The following is an 18,695-nucleotide window of genomic DNA, read 5'->3' on the forward strand; positions in this document are numbered from 1 at the left end:
CATTAGAGGCCATGTTCCCTTATGTGCCAGCCACTCCTGAGAGTGAATTTACACTGCTGCTGGTACTGGGTTACGTTTATACAAGATCTCATTTTCAAACACATGGGGTGGCAGTGAAAGACTACCACAGAAGTAAAGGATAGGAAGTAAAAAAAAAAAAAGAGTTTATTGCTGTAAATATGATCCGGCTTTTCCCAACTCTGAATCACAGCAGCACAGAAGTATAGGAATGCCAAAGATGCATTAATGCTAATTCTGAATTGTGGAGTCCCCTGGCATTTACATACGATGTAAGGGCATAGGTCAGCTCATTTATACTTTTCTATTTAAGTGCATATATATTTGCAAGCTTTCTTCCTCCAAAATAAATTGAATGGAGAATGTCTTTATTATATGTCCAGCACAAAGAGGAAAAATGACTCTCAAGTTGATTAATTAAAAAATACTTTGCCATGCCTTCAAAAATGGAATGCAGAATTCTTAATTTTTTAAAAAAATTGAACACTTAGAATTCTATTAACTTTCAGTCTCACAAAAGACTCATTCCTAAATGCTCTGCATCTCTACAATTTTAATTTGATTTGAATATAGTTATGTTTAATTTGGTCCTTGCCTTTTAACTATTAACATGTCTTAGAAATGTTAAATATACTTGAAGTAGAAATAATGTCTTTTTTTTAATGATCCTTCTTAATTGCATAAGTGCCAAATAAATGGCCTTGTGCCTATTAACATATATTCAGTAATTGGTTGTTCATGAAATGTTGATCTTCACTTTACATTACCTCTTTAATGAACCAGGCTTTTTTTTTTTTTTTTTTCTTCTTTTTTTTTCTTTTTCCGTTTCACTTGGGGAGCTGGTAATGTGACATGAAAATTGAATAGTAAGTCATAAAAGTCTTTAATCTCCTTCTTGTGATTTTACCTATCTTTGAGTTCTTAAAAATCTAAATTTGTCTTGCTTCAGTCCTACACAAGACTCCCAATGCTGATCCCAATGGAGTGTTTTTACTCTGTTTGCTATTGATAATAAGGCCTGCTAACAAAGAGGAAGCACTGTATACTGGATGCACATGGATTTGATTTAAAGACAGTCCTGGTTTCAAAATCCAAGAGCCACTGCTTCATGACTGTATTACCTTAGCAAATTATTTACCCTTTAAATCATGTGTTTCTTCAACTATAAAATTGGAAATAATACCTACTGTGGAGATTTTTGTATAAGTATAAAATGGTATCTATAATCTATCTATCTATCTATCTATCTATCTATCTATCTATCTATCTATCTATCTATCTACACATGTGTCAAACACAAGGCCCACGGGCCAAATCCAGCCCTCCAGGCCTTGCAATGTGGCCCGCACCGCGCTGTCATCACTGCACTCCGCTGTCAGTTTATGACATTGTCAGTTTATGACTGTTCAGTAAACCATTCGGCCCGCGATTTAGGCTGGATTTTAGATTTTGGCCCCTTCTCTGATTGAGTTCGACACCCCTAATATCATCTACCTATCATCTTTATATTATCTACCTACCGTCTACCAATTACTATGTATCTATCTATGTATCTATGTATGTATGTATCTATCTATCTATCTATCTATCTATCTATTATTTATCTACCTATCCATCCACACACTTAATGGGTCTAAACATTATACTCAAACTAGGGGAAAGTTGCCAAGGCTTTGGGTAATCTTAGTGGTTTTTGAATATCTCAGAAGAGTGTGACCTAAAGGAAGATCAATTGTAGATTCAGAAAGAGAAGTTAAAACTTAGAGATCCAGAAGCAGTTAAATTAATTAGTATTTTATTTTTTTCCAAGAATGACCTCAATGTCTGATATAGCTATGCCCTCTTTCCGGATTTCTCCCAGGTAATTCCCTTTCTTAGTTCTCTCCCACAGATAACCATCTTGAATACTTACGGCTATTCTCCACTTTCCATCTTCTCCGCTCCATCATAAATTAAATTTTGAGGACTGATGATATGTTCATTACTCGGTTCTGGTCCTATCAAAAGAATTTATACAGAAATCTTTCACTTAGTGCAATTATTGATATGGTTATATTTAGGTTTGCTATTTTCTATCTATTTTTTAATTCCTCTGTTCTTCCTTCTTTGCATTCTTTTATGTTAAACAGATCTTTTTGGTATAGTATTTTAATTCCTGTTACTATATATGTTTGCATTATTTGTTATTGATTTTTCCAACTCATTGCAATATTCCAAGATTTAAAGCAGTAAACTATATTCTGTATAAGATGGAATAAACACATGTCAATCTTCCTCTCACACTAAATGAAACTAAGAAAACTTGAGAAAAAGCATGAGCAGCTTTCTCTAAAAAGAACTTTGAAAAATAAATAGCATATAGATTGGGAAAGAATACAATATTCTAAAGTATCACCAAACAAGCCGAGAATTTAGATTTTTCTGTTCCCTCCAGTGCCCCCCAGCCTGAAATCAATAGCAGTCTGAAACCCTGATGTGAGCACTGTGGAATATACAGTGAGATCCAGGAGAAATCCTCTAATTCTGGTTTATGGAGTCAAAAAAGGAAACCTTAAAAGTTCAGAGAAAGTAGTCCATTTGTGCTGCAATAAGGAAAACAGCCCAGACCGGATAGCTTATAAACAACAGAAATTTATTTCTCACAGCTCTGGAGGCTGAGAAGTCTAAGAACAAGGTGCCAGCAGAGCCAGAAGTATAAGATCAAGGCCCTTTTCCTAGTTGCAGATTGCTGATTTCTCACTGTCTTCACATGGTGAAAGGCGTAAGGATCTATCTCTTTGGGAGCAGTAAAAATTAGAAGAAGAAGAAAAAAAAAAAGTAGGGGGAACTAATCCCATTCATAAAGGCTCTGCACTCATGACCAAATCAACTGCTCAAGGACCGTTTCTTGATACCATCACTTTGAAGGTTAAGATTTCAGCATTTGAATTTGGGGGAACACAGGCATTTAGATCATAGCAGCCAGTTCCTCCTTTCATTGTGTTCTCTCATCTCCAGGACCAGGCTATTGCGCATTGAGAACAGTGGCATGCTGAGGAAGAGTAACTTTCCCTTCACAAGGTAGAACTGTAGCTAGCTCCATGAAGGCACTGCCAAAGCCTATCAGTTTTTACTTTGCTCTCTCTCTCTCTCTGGCCTCCATCCACATGGGTCAGGATGCAATACAATTATAGAAATGGACAGTTTCTTGCCAGAGGTTGAAAAAGAGGAATCATAGGAGATCAGAAACAACTAGAAAAATAGCAGAAAAGGGAAAGTAAGAGAAAGTGTACTCCTAGACTCATCTTTGAAAGAGTCTGCTTCTTATTAGCATGTCAATGAACTTGAAAACTAAAGGACTGCATAGACCACCACTGAGTAGCTAACACAAAGGACAAATTCCAATAGTATTGCAAATAGAGCTGTCAGACTTAGCAAATAAAAATACAGCACTGCAGTTGAATTTGAATTTCAGATAAACAATGATTGCATATATTTTTAGTATATGTTTGTCTCATGCAATATTTGGCATCCTGCATTTTAATTGAACTAACTTTGGAAGCAGAGGTCACAGAGGATGGCTTGGAACCTGTGGCATGAACCTCACCAAGCTGAGTGTCTGCTAAGACAAAATTATCAATGTTCTTGATAGGGTTCAAATATGATACAGGCTCTCTTAAGATAATATTCCAAATATCCAAAACCACTAAAAATATTCTGCAAGAAAGTCTCAACTGTCGTGGGAACAGATGATTAAAGATGCCAATGGCAATGTGGGAATTATCTGACCAAGATTTTAAAGCAATTAGTATAAAAATGTAAAGAGAAGTTGCAAACATTCTTGAATAGGGGAATAAGGACACATATGTAATACCTCAACCAACAGAAAAATGAAAGGATTCAAAGGAAATACATAACATAAAAAAATGGAAATTTTGAAATGAAAACAAAAAAAACCCCTGAAACTTGCAATGTCAGCAATAAAGAGAAACAGAATCAGTAAATACAGTAGAAAAACATTTTATTGAATTTTTAAAAATATATTTGTCAATTGAAAACAAAATGAGTAACATTGCCTGATGAAAATTTCCATGTATGTGTATGCCATATATATATATATTTTTTCTAGATAGATATAATGTGGCATTAATATGGTTTTATAACAATAATACAAAATTATAAGTTTTGCTTTTAACTTATATGACTTTTAAAGAAATTTAGAGGACAAAACTATATATATCCATATATCCATATATATACTCACACCCACACATACAGATAGTCTTTTGTATTTAAAAATTGAAAAAGATAAGATCACAATTTTGCACCAAACCAATAGAGAGAGAAATCAAGGAGTGTCTCAGAGGAGGTGACAAAATCAAAGAAGCCAGCATCACATGTTTGGTGAAGCTTCAATTAGTTTAGTATCATTGGCACAAAGGCGGTAAGTCATAAGTGATGGTAAGTCAGAGAGGAGGAGTAGACAGGAGCCAGGCCCTGAAGGACTTGGTTGGATTTTTCTGTTTTTTTCCTCTGATAAGTTTTTTAACCAGTCATCTAAAGGTTCCCTGAAGAGTAATGACTGTGTCAGTCTTGCTCAGTGTAATTACCCTAGCAGCAGTTAACATAGTACCTCACAAATGAGCAAATATTGACTGAATGAAGAAATGAAATCAAATCAGTGTTCTGAATGAAAATGCCTCTTCTGTTCTGACCTTTTATCCTCTTCCTCACAGAGAGTCCACACCACTTTTTCCTTTTCTCACACTCCCTTCTTCCCTATATCCTTGGTCTAGGACCATATGCCTCTGAAGGTCTTACAGTCTTTGGTCTTACTGGAGGTAGGGAATGGAGAGTCTCTCTATGTGGCATGGCATGCTCTTGGAAAGAATGTATGTAGCTACCATTTTTAAGGATCTTCTTGGGATTTGATAACTTTTTTGGATAAAGTTGATGATGATCGATACTCCCATTTTCCTATAAAGTGGCTAAGCTTAAATGCCTGCCCACTCCCCCCCCCAAAAAAAAAAAAAAAAAAAACAAACCACACACACATACACACACAGTTTATTATGGTCAGCTTTTTAAAAAAAAACAAAAAACTTTAGAGCAGCTGATCTAGAAGGAAAGGTTAGGAAAAGAGTCGGAGAAAAGGAATCAGAAAGAGACTGACTTTAAGCAAAGTTATAAAACAATGATTTTCTAAAGCTTTCTCCTAGCAAGGTTGAATGTGACATAAAGTTCTGAAAAACTTAAAATCTTATGCCTGTATTTGATCAGGCTGCAGCATTTTTCAGGAATGTTAATTGTGTGGAGCAGAAGGCCTTGGACTCTGTCAGTGTCTACTTAACTAATTATTGGTGAGTGGCATTAAAAGCATTAAATTAGGTTTGAAAAGTTTTAGATTAGTTTGGGATATAATTTCCTCCAAACTTGAGAATATATTGTTCAAATAATTTCTGGATTTTTAAATTAGCTGATTATTTTTTATTTTTCTTAAGGCCATTTTATTTTCTAAGGTGAGATCTTGCGTTTAGATTTTTCTCCTGTCTTTAGTTTCAAGGAACCTATATAAGTAATCCCTGTACAACAAGGAACCCTGCTTTGAAGAATGATATGAAGTTTGGTTGTATAGTAATTCATTCCTAGGTCATTTAGAAATTAGGTATTCTAACTTGGAAATTTACAGCTCAAAGGACTCATGTTACCATTTTATTTCCACTTGTATATGATAGCAAAATCATGTGTCTTTCTCTGACTGGCTTATTTTGCTTAGCATGCATAACTCATGGACACAGACAATAGTGTGGTGAAAACCTGGGGGATGACAGGTGGAGGAGTTAATGGGGGCAAAAAGGGGAATCTGTAATCCTTTCAACAATAAAGATACATTTTTAAAAAAATTAGCAAAACCAAAGCAACAGGGAAACACTAAGGCAATTTCCTTTGAATTGCAGGGTTAAAAATAATTGAGGAAATTAAACAACAACAAAAATCAGTTCCTTCCAATGTGGTTTATTGCAATTTTAATATTTTATAGTTACATTTTAACTTTTATCTCATAAATTAAAGATTAACAGTCATGCTTTAGCTGAAATATATTTTATCCACTTACAAAAATACATTGACTAGCACTAATTAAATTTGTTTAATCAAGCTTAACAATGCTACATGCTGTTATTTATCAGACAGTAAGTACCATACACATTTCCCCAAAGTGCTCAAGCCACAACATCACATATTTTTTCTATTGGGGTATCCAAGGGTTCAGCCATCTGTTATTTACTCTAATTTTTAATAAAAAATATTAGTCATCTTTATTGCTCATCATTTTTCTTGCAAACAAAACACATTTTATGTTTATTATTATCCTTTTAACTCCACTACAGCCAAGGAGACACAAAGGAAAATGGTTTGCATTCAATTGCATCATATTAGTGTTTGCAAATGGTTTGGGTTCAGTAGCAGGAAGACATAGGTATTATGCAGGTAATAATATCGAATTATACACAGTAGCATTTAATCACATTGCTCTAATACCTTCCGCACAATGAGCTTTTCCCCAATGCAATAGAAAATGTGATCATTCAACACCCTGAAGGACAAGACGGTGGCTGTATCATTCTTTATCGTGTATTTCTTTTGTTCATAGCTAATTACATTTAGACTATTTTAACCCAAACCCTGCAGATATACAATAAATCATACCTGATAGAGCAAGACTAAAACCTGTTGATAGAATTGCCTCCAAGCTACAGTGAGCATAGAAAAAAGTATGGATTGAGGTAGATGGGTTCAACTTCAGAATGGAGAGAGGTGAAGGAACCAAGTTCTGTGTAGGGAGAAATTGTACATTAAAGACACTTAGTGGGAAATTGCAGTGTGGGGTCTGCAATGATGATCTCTAGTATCTTGGTGTGAAGCAACTGACTCCAGGCTGACATTTTTAAGAGGGTGAACAGGAAGATTCATGATGCTGGCAAAGAAGGACGTGATAGCTGAAACTCAAGAATTAAGTGGCTATGGACAATGGAGGTTGGAGGGGCATATCTAGGGAGGGGTTTGGGATGGGAATGGGGGAATAAGGACAATTATGTGAGACCATAATCAATAAAAAAATAATTAAGTGTTAGGAAAACAAACAAAAACAAACAAAAAAACCACCATAAAAATGCCCAGCACTTATTGAGTGCGAACTAGATACTATGTTAGATGCAGGATACATGCAATCTTATCTTCACATTGACACTCTAAGACAGTCACGTAGTACCAATTTTTTAAATAAGGCCACTAGCTAAGAGGAGTTAAATAACTTCTCCACAATTACACAGATTTGAGATTTATAGCCTGCAAGTCAGAGGCTGGGCTGTTATTCACTTTGATTGATATTCCAGTGAGCTAACAAAGGAAAGCAAGTCATCAGCCAATATTTTCTCAGCTTATTGGAGGCAGGCAGAATGTTCCCTAGAAGATACTTAATGACCGTACTTGAGGAAAGTACAAAAGTTAAGATTAAGCTTAGTAATAAAAATTCTTTAGCAAGTATAATATACAGACCACGGCAAAGATGGAATAACCTGGACTTCTGAAGATAAACACATGTTGCAATAACTTCAGTCTATCTTGTCAAGGCCATGGAGCCAGTGACTCCCCAGTTTTAGGGGCAGCATTTATTCTGAATGGAATGGGTACCCCAAATGTCCCTGGGAAGAAGTTAATGTTGAACAGTAAATGTCTGGTCTTGGTAGTATTGGGGGATTCTCTAAATGTGCAGAAGCATGAAATATAAAGCTTCCCCCCATATCATGCGTATCCGAGTGGTAGCTGGAGACAAGTTAGCACGAGATACAGTGGAGGAGGCCAAGCATGCACAATAAACAAACAAACAAATAAATAAAATAGCATTAACCAGTTCCATTTCATTTCCTTAGGTTTTAGTAAATATTCTTTTAAAAAATATATTTATTGATTTTTTTTTTACAGAGAGGAAGGGAGAGAGCTAGAAACATTGATGAGAGAGAAACATGGATCAGCTGCCTCCTGCACACCCCCTACATGCCCTTGACCGGAATCGAACCCAAGGTCCTTCAGTCTGCAGGCTCTATCCACTGAACCAAGCCAGTTTTGGCCTCTGTATATTCTTTATAGTTAGTTAGACTTGTAGAGAATTTGGAATGCATGTCAGAATGTGGGTTTTATCATACTCAGTGTAGTCTTTAGCATCTCCCCAGACTTGAATTAAAGAAGCATTTAAACTTTATTCCACGTAGAAACCAAAACTGGAAACTTCTCTGACTGGTCGAGTCAGTTTAATCTGGAAAGGTAAAAGCCACCTAAGCCACTCTTGTTTATAAATACCTTTTAAATGAATCTTGCTTCTGTGGGGATCTGCTGAGAATGACTGAGCTCAGTAATGTTGGGAGGAAGGTGAGGCAAGGAGACTGCCTCCTGTGCTTCCACTTGAAAGTGTGAGGGACACCAACATGCACATCATTGTTTCCCTGCCTCCGAGGAGCTGATAAGTAGCTGGGGAAGTGGGAGGTATAGAAATTAAAAAATAAAACAAGTGTACCAAAGAGATCTTAATTGTCCCCAAATCTTACTTAGGTAAGATTTTGCTTAACTTTTCACAAAATCACCATCCTGTTGTCTTTGTAGCTATTAGCAGAACTTACAGCATTTTTCACTCTTAAACAGTTCATTTGAGTTCCTGATGCCAAGAATGGCATTAAAGTTTACATATGTATGTATGTATGTATGTATGTATGTATGTATGTGTGTCATTTGGTCCAGGTTTTCTCTTTCCTTCTTTCATTTTCATGGGAAACACAAAGCTACAGAGTGTGCACCATTCTTAGCACAGCGATGCCCATGTTTGGGACCTTTGGTTGGCATTGTTTCCCTTGTTCTGCATTGAATCTACAACTCAGTCCTCGTAGGAAAAGAAACTGTTCTGAGAACTGGGTTTCTGATAATGAGAGGGCTCCAGTATAGGAGATAACTCCCCACTCTCGCCTTCCCCCTCATGTGTCTGCTGGAAACTTCCTCTGCACCATCTAACTGAAGTCCTGAAAAGAAATTTGGAAAACTCCTTGTCATTAATATAGCATAATGGCTAAGAGTTGGGCTCTGAAGCCAGCTTGCCTGGATTTGAATTCAGTCTCCATCACTTCTTACCTGTGTCACGCTGGGAAAAACCTCTCTGTACGTCAATGTTTTGGGCACCAAATGAGGACACTCGCTTCTCCTCCCAGGGTTCTGTAAGCCTTAAGTGAGATAATGCATACAAACCAACCAGCAAAAGTCATATAAACATTTCATAAAATGATCTGTCAAAGTCCTTATTATTATTGTAAGATATATTGCTACATAGTGGCCCGAGGAACTAATCCTCCAAGAAATTCAATATTAATTGATGCTGCTTTGCAGGCAGAACAGATTAATTTTCTTCTGTATTTATTTTATGGTTCACAGGACATTAATAATAAGGAAAACTCTTCTCGACTTTTCATGTACAGCAAATACAGACCAAATCCAGTTAAGGTAGGCAAAGAAGTCTTCGATATTTTTTCTTTAAAAGAATAGCTGCTAGAATTAAAAAGGCTGGTTCTTACAAACTATGCACACTGAAACCATAAGGACACACAAGAATACAAACACCTTCTTAAAATCCTGACCTTCAGTTTAAAAAAGAAAAAAAAAGATATTTGTGCCCAGAGCAGTAGCATTACCAGAAGGCAGTATTTATAGAAGTGATAAGTCATCCCACCCAGCTGTCATTCACACGCATCAGATCATCTGAATATTACCTTTCCCTGGAGAACTTGGAAGTGAGCGGAATGATAATTACATAAATATAATTAACTAAATATTCTAAAATGTGTGTATGCCTGTATGTATTTGAGCCTTTGATGTTTTTTTGGCACAAATTATAATTCAAAACTCAGACTTCTGAGGCCTCACATAATGGAAGGGAACCAAAGTTTTGCCACCATGAAGCTGCTTGGGGGAATATTGATTTTTAAGATGTTTAGTAAGAAAGGAGACTCAGAAAAAAAAAAAGTCTTCGGCCCCTCCCTCTCACCTACTCTGCTCAAGAGATTCCTACAGAGAAACCTGTTTTAGGAAGGCAGCCTTGGCTTAATCACCTTAAGAATCTTCACCCTGGCTTTACTCAGGAAGACCCAAAACTGTTACTTAGATACTCTTCCCACCCCCAACCTCCTCCCATCCCATTGTTTCTGAGCAAGAATTACCTGTAAATTGTCCATCCTCACTTCTGAAACCTCTGTTCTCCACCTCCTTTTTCTCTTGCCTAAAATTGTCCTAAATACCCAATGTTGGCTCGCTGTACTTGGAATTTTCATTCTTACAGGAATTCCCCTTGCCCATGCATTAAACATTTGGCTTTCTCCTGTTAATCAGTTTCTGATCATTTGATTAGCCCAGCCAGGAAAACTTAGAAAGTGGGAAGGAAACTCATCATTTGTTTAACCTCTGAGTAACTGAGGTTGATGTGCCAGTGCAGGTAGCATTTCATCAGAACCCACTTTTTGTCAGATGTTGGCTTTTGAACATGGTCACCTTTCAGGTATTGGCAAACAGCAGGATGGAGGCCATTACAAACAGGGAGTGGTCGCCAAAGCGAGGATTGCCCAGCTTTGCTTCTAGTCTGCGCTCCGAACACTTCCAATCCAGCTTTCTACCTGCTTCCCTGAGGGCTCTGAGGTATTCCCACATAATCTGCATCTCCATTCTAGCGAATTCCTTTAATCTTTCCTTTCCTGGCCTGTGATGGACACTGTCTTTAGCACATTCTATTGTTTTTTTTGTGTTTTTTTTTTTTTTTTTTTTGGAGGGGTTGGGCTTTCACATTTGATCTATTGGCATTTGCTCTTTCTAGGACCCTGAGCCCCCTGAATCACCTACCAGGAATGTGTAACATCTGTACAGACAGCAACTGCCAATGTGGAAGCTGAGGACTAGGACATTTTTCTTGGTTTCCTATTACTTATCCACCCCCATTCAAATCGGTTCTGGACTATGCATATTTTTGGGTAGCTGTCCTGAGAAACACTAGGGGTATGAAACTGGATCACCATAGAATAATTGCATAAAAAACACACAACACAGAACCAGGCACATGGAAATATTTCTGTAAAGAGTGTTGTGGTTGCCCTGACAATTAGCTTAGTTGGTTTGAGTGCCATCCGGTATATCAAAAAAGGTTGCGGTTTGATTCCTAGTCAGGGCACATATCTAGGTTTTGAGTTCAATTCCTGGATGGGAGCTGTATGGGAGGCAATCACTTTTTTCCCTCTCTCTCTCTCTCCCTTCCCCTTTCTTAAAAAAAAAAAAATCGATAAACATTTCCTTAGGTGAGGATGAAAACAAAAAAGGGTATAGTAGGTTTTACAATAGTACATTTAATTATTTTCTGCTATAACAGCATAGTAAGTGTGTGAAATAACAAATTACATGAGAGCTAGCACTTAGGCCTGTGCCAGTAAAAAATTGTTGCTTAATTCCTTTCAGAGAATATTAAATCACATCACAAAGTCAGATTTATACTTTGTCTTCCTGTGAAGTCAGTTCTTATTGATCATTACAGACTTTCACATATTTGCATTCGTCTCATTGAAGCCTGACCAAAAAGACAGTAGTATTTACTTTCCTGTTGTTCTGGACTCAATGTTTGTGTCTCACTCCCCATTTCATGTTGAAATCCCACCCTCAATGTGATGGTATCAGGGCATGGACTTTTGGGCAATAGTGAGGTTATGAGGGTAGAGCCCTCATGAATGGGATGTAATGCCCTCATAAATAAACCCTAGAGCCTGCCCTCCTTTCTCTCTGCCCTCCCCCGGGGGAGGGTCCCACCAGAAGATGACTCTCTGCAGACCAGGAAGCAGGCCTCTCCAGATACTGGAGCTGCCGTGCCTTGTTCTTGGACTTTAAAGATTTCACAATTATGAGAAATAAAGTTTGTTCCTTATGCCACCCAGTTTATAATATTATGTCACAGCAGCCCTGAACTGGTTAAAACACCTATGTCTTTTTTTTTGGGGGGGGGAGGGGGAAGGGAGAAGGGGTGCTATGGGGGTGAACACATTGAGTGAAACAGAAAAAAAGAGAAAGAACTCATTGACAGGGACAACAATGTGATGATTGCAGGTTGGTGGGGTGGTGGTGGTGGATGGAGATGGAAGAGAATATTAGGAGATATATGGTGATGGAAAGGAAAGGGGGGGAAAAAAGGCATTTGTGTCTGTTCTGGGAAATGCTTCTCAAATATGAATGTGCATATGAATCACCCTAAAGTCTATCTAAAGTGCAGCTTCTAATCCAATAGATCATTGAAAGTAGGGCCCATGTTTCTGCATCTCTAACAAGCTCCTCTCCCATAGCCAGGAAATGCTGCTAGTGTGTGTGCATTATGCACGGAGTAGCAAAGTTCTAGGAGATCCTAACCAAATCTAGCATATGGACAGTGGGTCAAATGAGAAAAATACCCCTGCTATGTTGGAAAAGTAGAACAGAAGCCAATGCCCTTGAGTATCTAATATTTACTTCAAGAAGTAAAAGTACTTAAATCTCTCCATTACCCCTTCTCTCCTATAGCACAAAGAGAATATTTTCTGTCTTATTTCTTTAAAGTACAGTTTGAATACTTTCAAGCAAAGGCTCTAAGGTATACTTTAAAGTCAGATGAAGTTAGGTGTTATTTCTTTAAGAATCATTTTAGGATTTAGATGATGACCAGGATTATGATCATTGTTCATATTGATTTTAGGAAGAAAGAGAATGAACCCATTGAAAGGGAGCTGTTTATAGTATCACAGGAATCAGTTACATATAAACTCCAGAAATTCTAACATTAACTGATGTGGAAACTGATAAGCTGTTTTTCACAGGTAGTTCTAAGGCAAAGAATAACCAGATTGCACATGAACCTTGCAAAATAATTAGAGGTGAATTCCAGCATATTTAACTGTGATGTAATATGCTTTGTCAAACATGTCTTCCACTGCCTCAAAATAAAGAGGATTCAACAAATGCTTAATCCTGTGCTTCTGGTCCCTTTCTAGGAATCCTAGAAAACATATACGTGTCTGTAAGACATGTTTATACACTTTAACAGATGATAACTCACTTAATTTTCATGTTTAACTGATTTTAAATAATGAGTGAAGCAAGTCTAATCTTTGAGCAAAGAAATTTTATCCACTAGGCTTTTCTATGGGGATACATAAAAGATAAAGTTTACAGTACAAAACTGGCACTCAAATACTGAACAAAATGATTCTCAATGTTTGCTATTTCATTGCTTCACACTCTCAGCAGTGCCTGGACCAGAATGGTCATCAGTTTGAAAACAGACATTGTCAACAAAAATTATTCATTTCTATGGATTCCTTTAAAATTTTTTTAAATGAGCTGCATGTCCATAAACACCAACTTTATAATCATTCAAAGTGTGCATACATTTTTGGGTACACCCTATGTCGGTTTGAAGTAGCTGTACCCTGGAATATCAAGGTCAGGTCCAATATCCACGTTTTGCCAAAATAAACAAAATTCAAATATAGTGATTATAGTGTTTTTCTCACACAGAGAATGAGATTTTAAAAATTGTTGGGCATTTCTCTAAGTATATTTCTTCTAGTCATCCTTGAAAGTAAAAAATCTGTTAGATTGCACCCCCTCCCAAGTATTCTCTATAGGGATGAAAGGGTGAAACAAAAAAGCACCTAACGCTTCATGAGCCCTGAGGTATTTTATGTATTGCATTTGCCTCTTCTTCTTTCATACCTCTGCTACCCTCTCTACCCCTAGGTTTAGCAAATGGGCTGTCCAAAACTGCCATTATTTGGAGATTTGATGACACAGAAGGGAAAATCTATGATAACCACTTAGCATAAAGGCTGACTTTGTATCTCTGCTGACCACAGCAAGTCTCCTTATGTGATTCCGATGCTAATGCATGTTCAGTACATATAGAAAGAGACAGGAGAGTGCAAGGAAATCTGCTAGTGATGCAGAAAAATGGAAAGGGGTTAAAAGGCCAACCATATTATCTCTCTCCTTATCTCAAGGTGAAGCAGAAATGCCTCTGTCAGATGGTGAGGTCACAGAGAGGGATGTATTTGTCTTTTGATCTCAAAGAACAAAACCAACGTTTCTGTTTTCTGCAGCTTCTGGCATGATAAGGAGAAGAATCTAACTGTGTGATAGGAGATAGGACCCCGAGTAGCTGATATTCTTTTATTTCTTGCCTTCCAAACAAGAACATTTTTTTTTCTTGGTTTGTTATTCACTTAGTTTGGATTGAATTATCATTTGAGATAGTGCATGTGAAAAGTGGGCACTCACTATCTGTTTACTGAAGTGGAATACAATCTTCCTTTTTAAAAAAAATATATATTCTTTATTGGTTTCAGAGAGGAAGGGAGAGAAATAGAGAGATAGAAACATCAATGACGAAAGAGAATCAATGATTAGCTGCCTCCTGCATGATCCTGGAGATCAAGCACGCAAACTGGGCATGGGCCCTTAACCGGAACCCTTCAGTCCCCAGGCCGATGCTCTATCCACTGAGCCAAACTAGCCAGATGTATTCTTTCTTAATGAATAATTATATTTCATGTCATATTTCCAAAGTGTATCTTTACAAATGAGGAAAGTAAAAAAAGGTTATGACTAGTACAAGGCAATTTTACTACTTATCTCCAAAGATGTCCTTGATTGTCACAAAAATTTTTATAATATAAAAATGTAAAATATCACCATACCTGTTTCCTTGGCTCTGTCTTCTCAGGTCCTGCACTGACAATGATTTTTTGACTTCATCTATTCCAGAGCATTGGAGAAGGTTCTTGGCTTTGAGCAGAGAGGCTCTGTCACTCAGCAGGCTGGGAGAGCCAGTGAATTGGGGGAATTTGCAGAAAGGAGAGGAAAATTATTATCTCGTCCTTTACAAAATGGGAGATAAGAACTTTCCAAGTAGGGCAAGAATGTACGGGTGGGTGGCATGAATGTGTGTGCATTTGCTGATCATGGCCTGGATATCCTATTTATTTATCCCAGTGTTTACTTTCAACTCCATTTAAAAACTTGGCTCCAAGTTTTTAAATTTCCTTTTTAGCACTGTAATTTATCTGACTTTGCACAAATTTCTCCAGGTGATTTGTCCCATCATTTACTTCAGAGTGACAGAATCCACTTTCCCAAAACCCTGGATAACTTTTGAAACACAGGGCAAGCAGTCTTTCCAGAAAATAATATTTAGAAATTTAATTAACAAAAGTATGCTAATATAATACTCTATATTACATAGAGTAAACAAATACTTAATATTATATATAATATATAAATAATGTAATAATATATGCATTTGGTACTTAAAATCTGTCAAATGCACATAAACATTAATAATTCCTAGGGGTCTTCAATCTGCAAATTCTATGTAAATTATCACTTTATATTCAATAACTCTTAATTCATTTTTTTGAATAGCAAGGGGTTCTTTTCCTATTTCTTTTATCCTTTCAATTTCCTCAGGTCTCATAACTACAGGCTGGCATTTAGAAGAAGTATTTCTCAACTTTGTTTGGGTCAAACCAGTCTCACTCTTTCCCACTGTGTATTTATGAAATACACACTCTGTTCTATGTGCCAGGAATTTAGTTATGAAGGCAGATGGCCATCACCCCTGCTTGGGGCTTAGGGCTAGATCCTGCCTCCTTGAGCCAGATCTCTTGACATTCTGTCTTCCGGAAGCCATGGTGGTGAGTGGCTGTTCCTATTGAACAGAGGATCATACGGCACAGACACCGTCTCTAATGTCATTTTGTGCAGAGGGCATCAACTCTGACTTTTCTTATCTCTCATTGTTCTGGCTGCCTCTGTTGACTTGTAGGAAGAATTACTTTTTGTATTCTCTTCAAAGGCTAATATGCTCATCCCATCAAGCAACGCTCTCTCTACCTTTATATCTGTGCACTTAATGTATTTGTGGTCATTTATTTTGTTTTTTGTTTTTTCTTTATAGTGAGGCAGAATACAAATAATAACAACAATTCTGATGAATACCTGGCATCATATGGGTTTGCCTTTTCTATTGACACATTAAATCTATTACATACATGGAGCTCTGCCAGATTCCTGAAAACTGATACTCTGATTAGCACAACCTCCAATGTTTAAATTTATCTCTTGTCTGTGCTTTTCCTTTGCCTTATTTATGGATTCTTACTCTTTCTCTCTCTCTTTTTCTTCCACTTTTACTGCTTTATGACACTAAGCAATGTTAATGTCTGTGGGTTAGATTTACATTCCCTGTGATTAAGCCTTAAGCAGAGTATTCCTTTTCAGCATCCCTCAATCGCTGCCTGATTTTGTCCTTACAGAGCAACTGTAGAACTTGTTGCCATGCATGATGGTGACAATTTTTGCTTGAAAATTTATAGTCAGAGCTAATTAATGCTGCTGATGGCTGGAGGCATCTTTCCCCTCATGGCAATTATGTTGAACTTGGTCAGTTTGGTGGCTGCTTGGATGATGCCAGGAGGCTGTTAAGAAAAATAACAACAACAACAAAAAATTCTTGACTCATTAAAGGATTTTCAACCATAAATTTAATTAAAAAGATCCCCTAACTTCTCATTAAATTTTTATATACTATTCCCTCAGGCTTGAGTATTTGCACTATTTTTAATCTCTGCTGAAACAGCTTCTGAAGTGTGTTTGATTCAACGGGGGCTTACTATGCAAAAGGGGCATTTGGTCTACACTGCTTTTAAGGAGAATTATCCTCCTAAAACCATGGTTGGCAAACTGGCTCGCAAGCCACATGTGGCTCTTTGGCCATTTGAGTGTGGCTCTTCCACAACATACCATGGCCTGGGCGAGTTTATTTTGTAGAAGTGGTGTTAGAAGAAGTTTACGTTTAAAAAAAATTGGCTCTCAAAATAAATTTCAATCATTGTACTTTTGATATTTGGTACTGTTGACTAATGAATTGGCTGACCACTGTCCTAAACGTTCAATTTTTTACCCCCCCCCCCCCCGACTGGAAATGTAAGAAAACAAAACATAATATTCAATTACCTGTGAATTGCTGAGACTTCCAAGCTGACTCAGGTGAGTTCCATCTACTTTGGGACATAAAACTCTGCTAGACAGAATCAGAAACAGAAAGGGAGTCATCGAAGGGAAACAGCAAATCCAAATTCTGAAGGTTAGCAACCTAAGATAGAGTTCACACCGACTATTGGAAATCCCACCGGGAGACTCTCCTGACTGGTTCTTGTAAACTTAGCTGGAGTGGCCGAGGGGTCTGCCTGGTTTATTGCTACTTCATAAAAATGAAGCCAGCCATCAGGGAGTCAAGTGTGCGGTGAGCTCTCTCAGTTAATAATTGTTCAAGACCAGGGCTGCAGTTCGCTCACTCAGCACTCAACTCTGCAGTTTAAAGTTCCTTTCTGCTTCCGGTGACATTGAAGGAAACCCCTGAGTTTTGCCCCTTCCTTTCTCTTCCTTGTCTTCAAGTTTGGCATCCCCGTGAAGTTTTCAGCTAAGGTGGAAGCGTCTCTAACTGTTATAGAAACAAAGGAAGATGCAACGAAGTGTGAAGTGTGTGGTGGCTTTAAGGTTAACGTGGCAATTTTGGCAGCTATCGGGCCTTGCTAACAGCCTCGGCTCAGTATACCCTATATCCACTTTCCCACAGCCATCATAGCCATGGAGATGGAAAAGACTTTGAAAGGATACTTGGGTCGGGTTCATGTCTTCAGCAAAGTATTGACGTAACTCTGCCAGGTGATGAAAACAGCACAGTTGATGGTATAGTAATGCAAAGGAAGTCATATGTGTCTCTGGGGCATTCCTTTTCTCTCCTGAGACACTTTCCCATCATCTCACCTTCCTTTCCTCCATCCCTTAGTGATGGTGCCCTTTGAATGATCATAGCAGGTAATTTGGCTGGCTGTTCTGGCTCTCCTTCAATACTTCCTGTCAATACTTTATTAAATGTTAGTATGTATCAGAATCATCTGGAGTGATTATTAAAAACATTCAGAATGAAGATTTCTTTGGGGGAAAGTTGGGAGGTAGGGGAAAGGATGTAGAAAAAAATCAATTGAAAATGGAAAAAACAAAACAATGCATGCACAGACACTGCCAAAGAGGACATATAGATGGCAAAGAAGCACATGAGATGTTCAACACTGCTACATATAAAAGAAGTGCAAATTAAAATCACAATGAGATATTACTGCACACCTATCAGAATGGTTAAAATAAAAAACAATAATGCCAAATACTGCCAAGATAAGGAGAAACTCCATCACTCATTTATTATTGGTGGGGAAGTGACATGTTATAAACTATCTAGATAATAGTTTGTCAGTGTCTTTCAAACCTAAAAATGGACTTATCATAAGCCCTAACAATTGCATTTGTAGAAATTTATCCCAGAGAAATGAAGACTTACTTTCACACAAAAACTTGTATACCAATGTTTCTAGTTACGTTATTCAAAATAACCCAAACTAAAAAGTAGCCAAATGTTCCTCAATGGGTCAATGGTTAAACAAACTAGTGCATCCATATCAAGAAATATGATCCAATAATAAAAATAAACAACTTATTCATATACACCATAACTTGGATGAGCCTCGATAAAATTTTGCTGAGTG

The 18,695-nt window shown here is 37.4% G+C and overlaps 1 protein-coding gene and 1 long non-coding RNA gene across 4 annotated transcripts in view; both read right to left on the reverse strand.

Moving 5' to 3' along the window:
• The window catches only part of LOC311617601, a 1,043,820-nt gene that overhangs the window by 34,493 nt on the left and 990,632 nt on the right, over positions 1-18,695 (reverse strand). The gene's annotated exons all lie outside the window — the stretch shown is intronic.
• Positions 1,931-17,365, reverse strand: LOC311618276 (uncharacterized protein). 3 transcript variants are annotated; one of them, XM_084875693.1, is made up of 7 exons: positions 17,264-17,365; positions 17,107-17,173; positions 16,405-16,568; positions 14,790-14,909; positions 9,175-9,263; positions 8,356-8,523; positions 1,931-2,015 (listed from the first exon to the last, which is right to left on the reverse strand). In XM_084875693.1, exons 3-6 carry the CDS (start codon positions 16,428-16,430, stop codon positions 8,405-8,407), a joined length of 354 nt encoding a protein of 117 aa, XP_084731819.1. In that variant the 5' UTR covers positions 16,431-16,568; positions 17,107-17,173; positions 17,264-17,365; the 3' UTR covers positions 1,931-2,015; positions 8,356-8,404. The 3 variants fall into 3 exon arrangements, with proteins under 3 accessions (XP_084731819.1, XP_084731820.1, XP_084731818.1); XM_084875694.1 differs by lacking the exons at positions 1,931-2,015; positions 17,264-17,365 and having other exon boundaries at positions 7,977-8,523; positions 17,107-17,191; XM_084875692.1 differs by lacking the exons at positions 1,931-2,015; positions 8,356-8,523; positions 17,107-17,173; positions 17,264-17,365 and adding an exon at positions 8,845-9,065 and having other exon boundaries at positions 16,405-16,547.

The sequence above is a fragment of the Pipistrellus hanaki genome (genome assembly GCF_964339955.1).
Source record: "Pipistrellus hanaki genome assembly, chromosome: 2".
Taxonomy (NCBI): domain Eukaryota; kingdom Metazoa; phylum Chordata; class Mammalia; order Chiroptera; family Vespertilionidae; genus Pipistrellus; species Pipistrellus hanaki.

What these genes read in the sequence shown, in the direction of transcription:
- LOC311618276 (XM_084875692.1), bottom strand. Translation starts at nt 16,430, where the DNA reads ATGGCAACAAGTTCTACAGTTGCTCT. An exon ending in AGACAGAGCCAAGGAAACAG is followed by an intron (nt 9,264 to 14,789) that starts GTATGGTGATAT and finishes ATCTCACTTAAG; the next exon opens with GCTTACAGAACCCTGGGAGG. An exon ending in TTTTTCCCAGCGTGACACAG is followed by an intron (nt 9,066 to 9,174) that starts GTAAGAAGTGAT and finishes ATTTCTTTTCAG; the next exon opens with GACTTCAGTTAGATGGTGCA.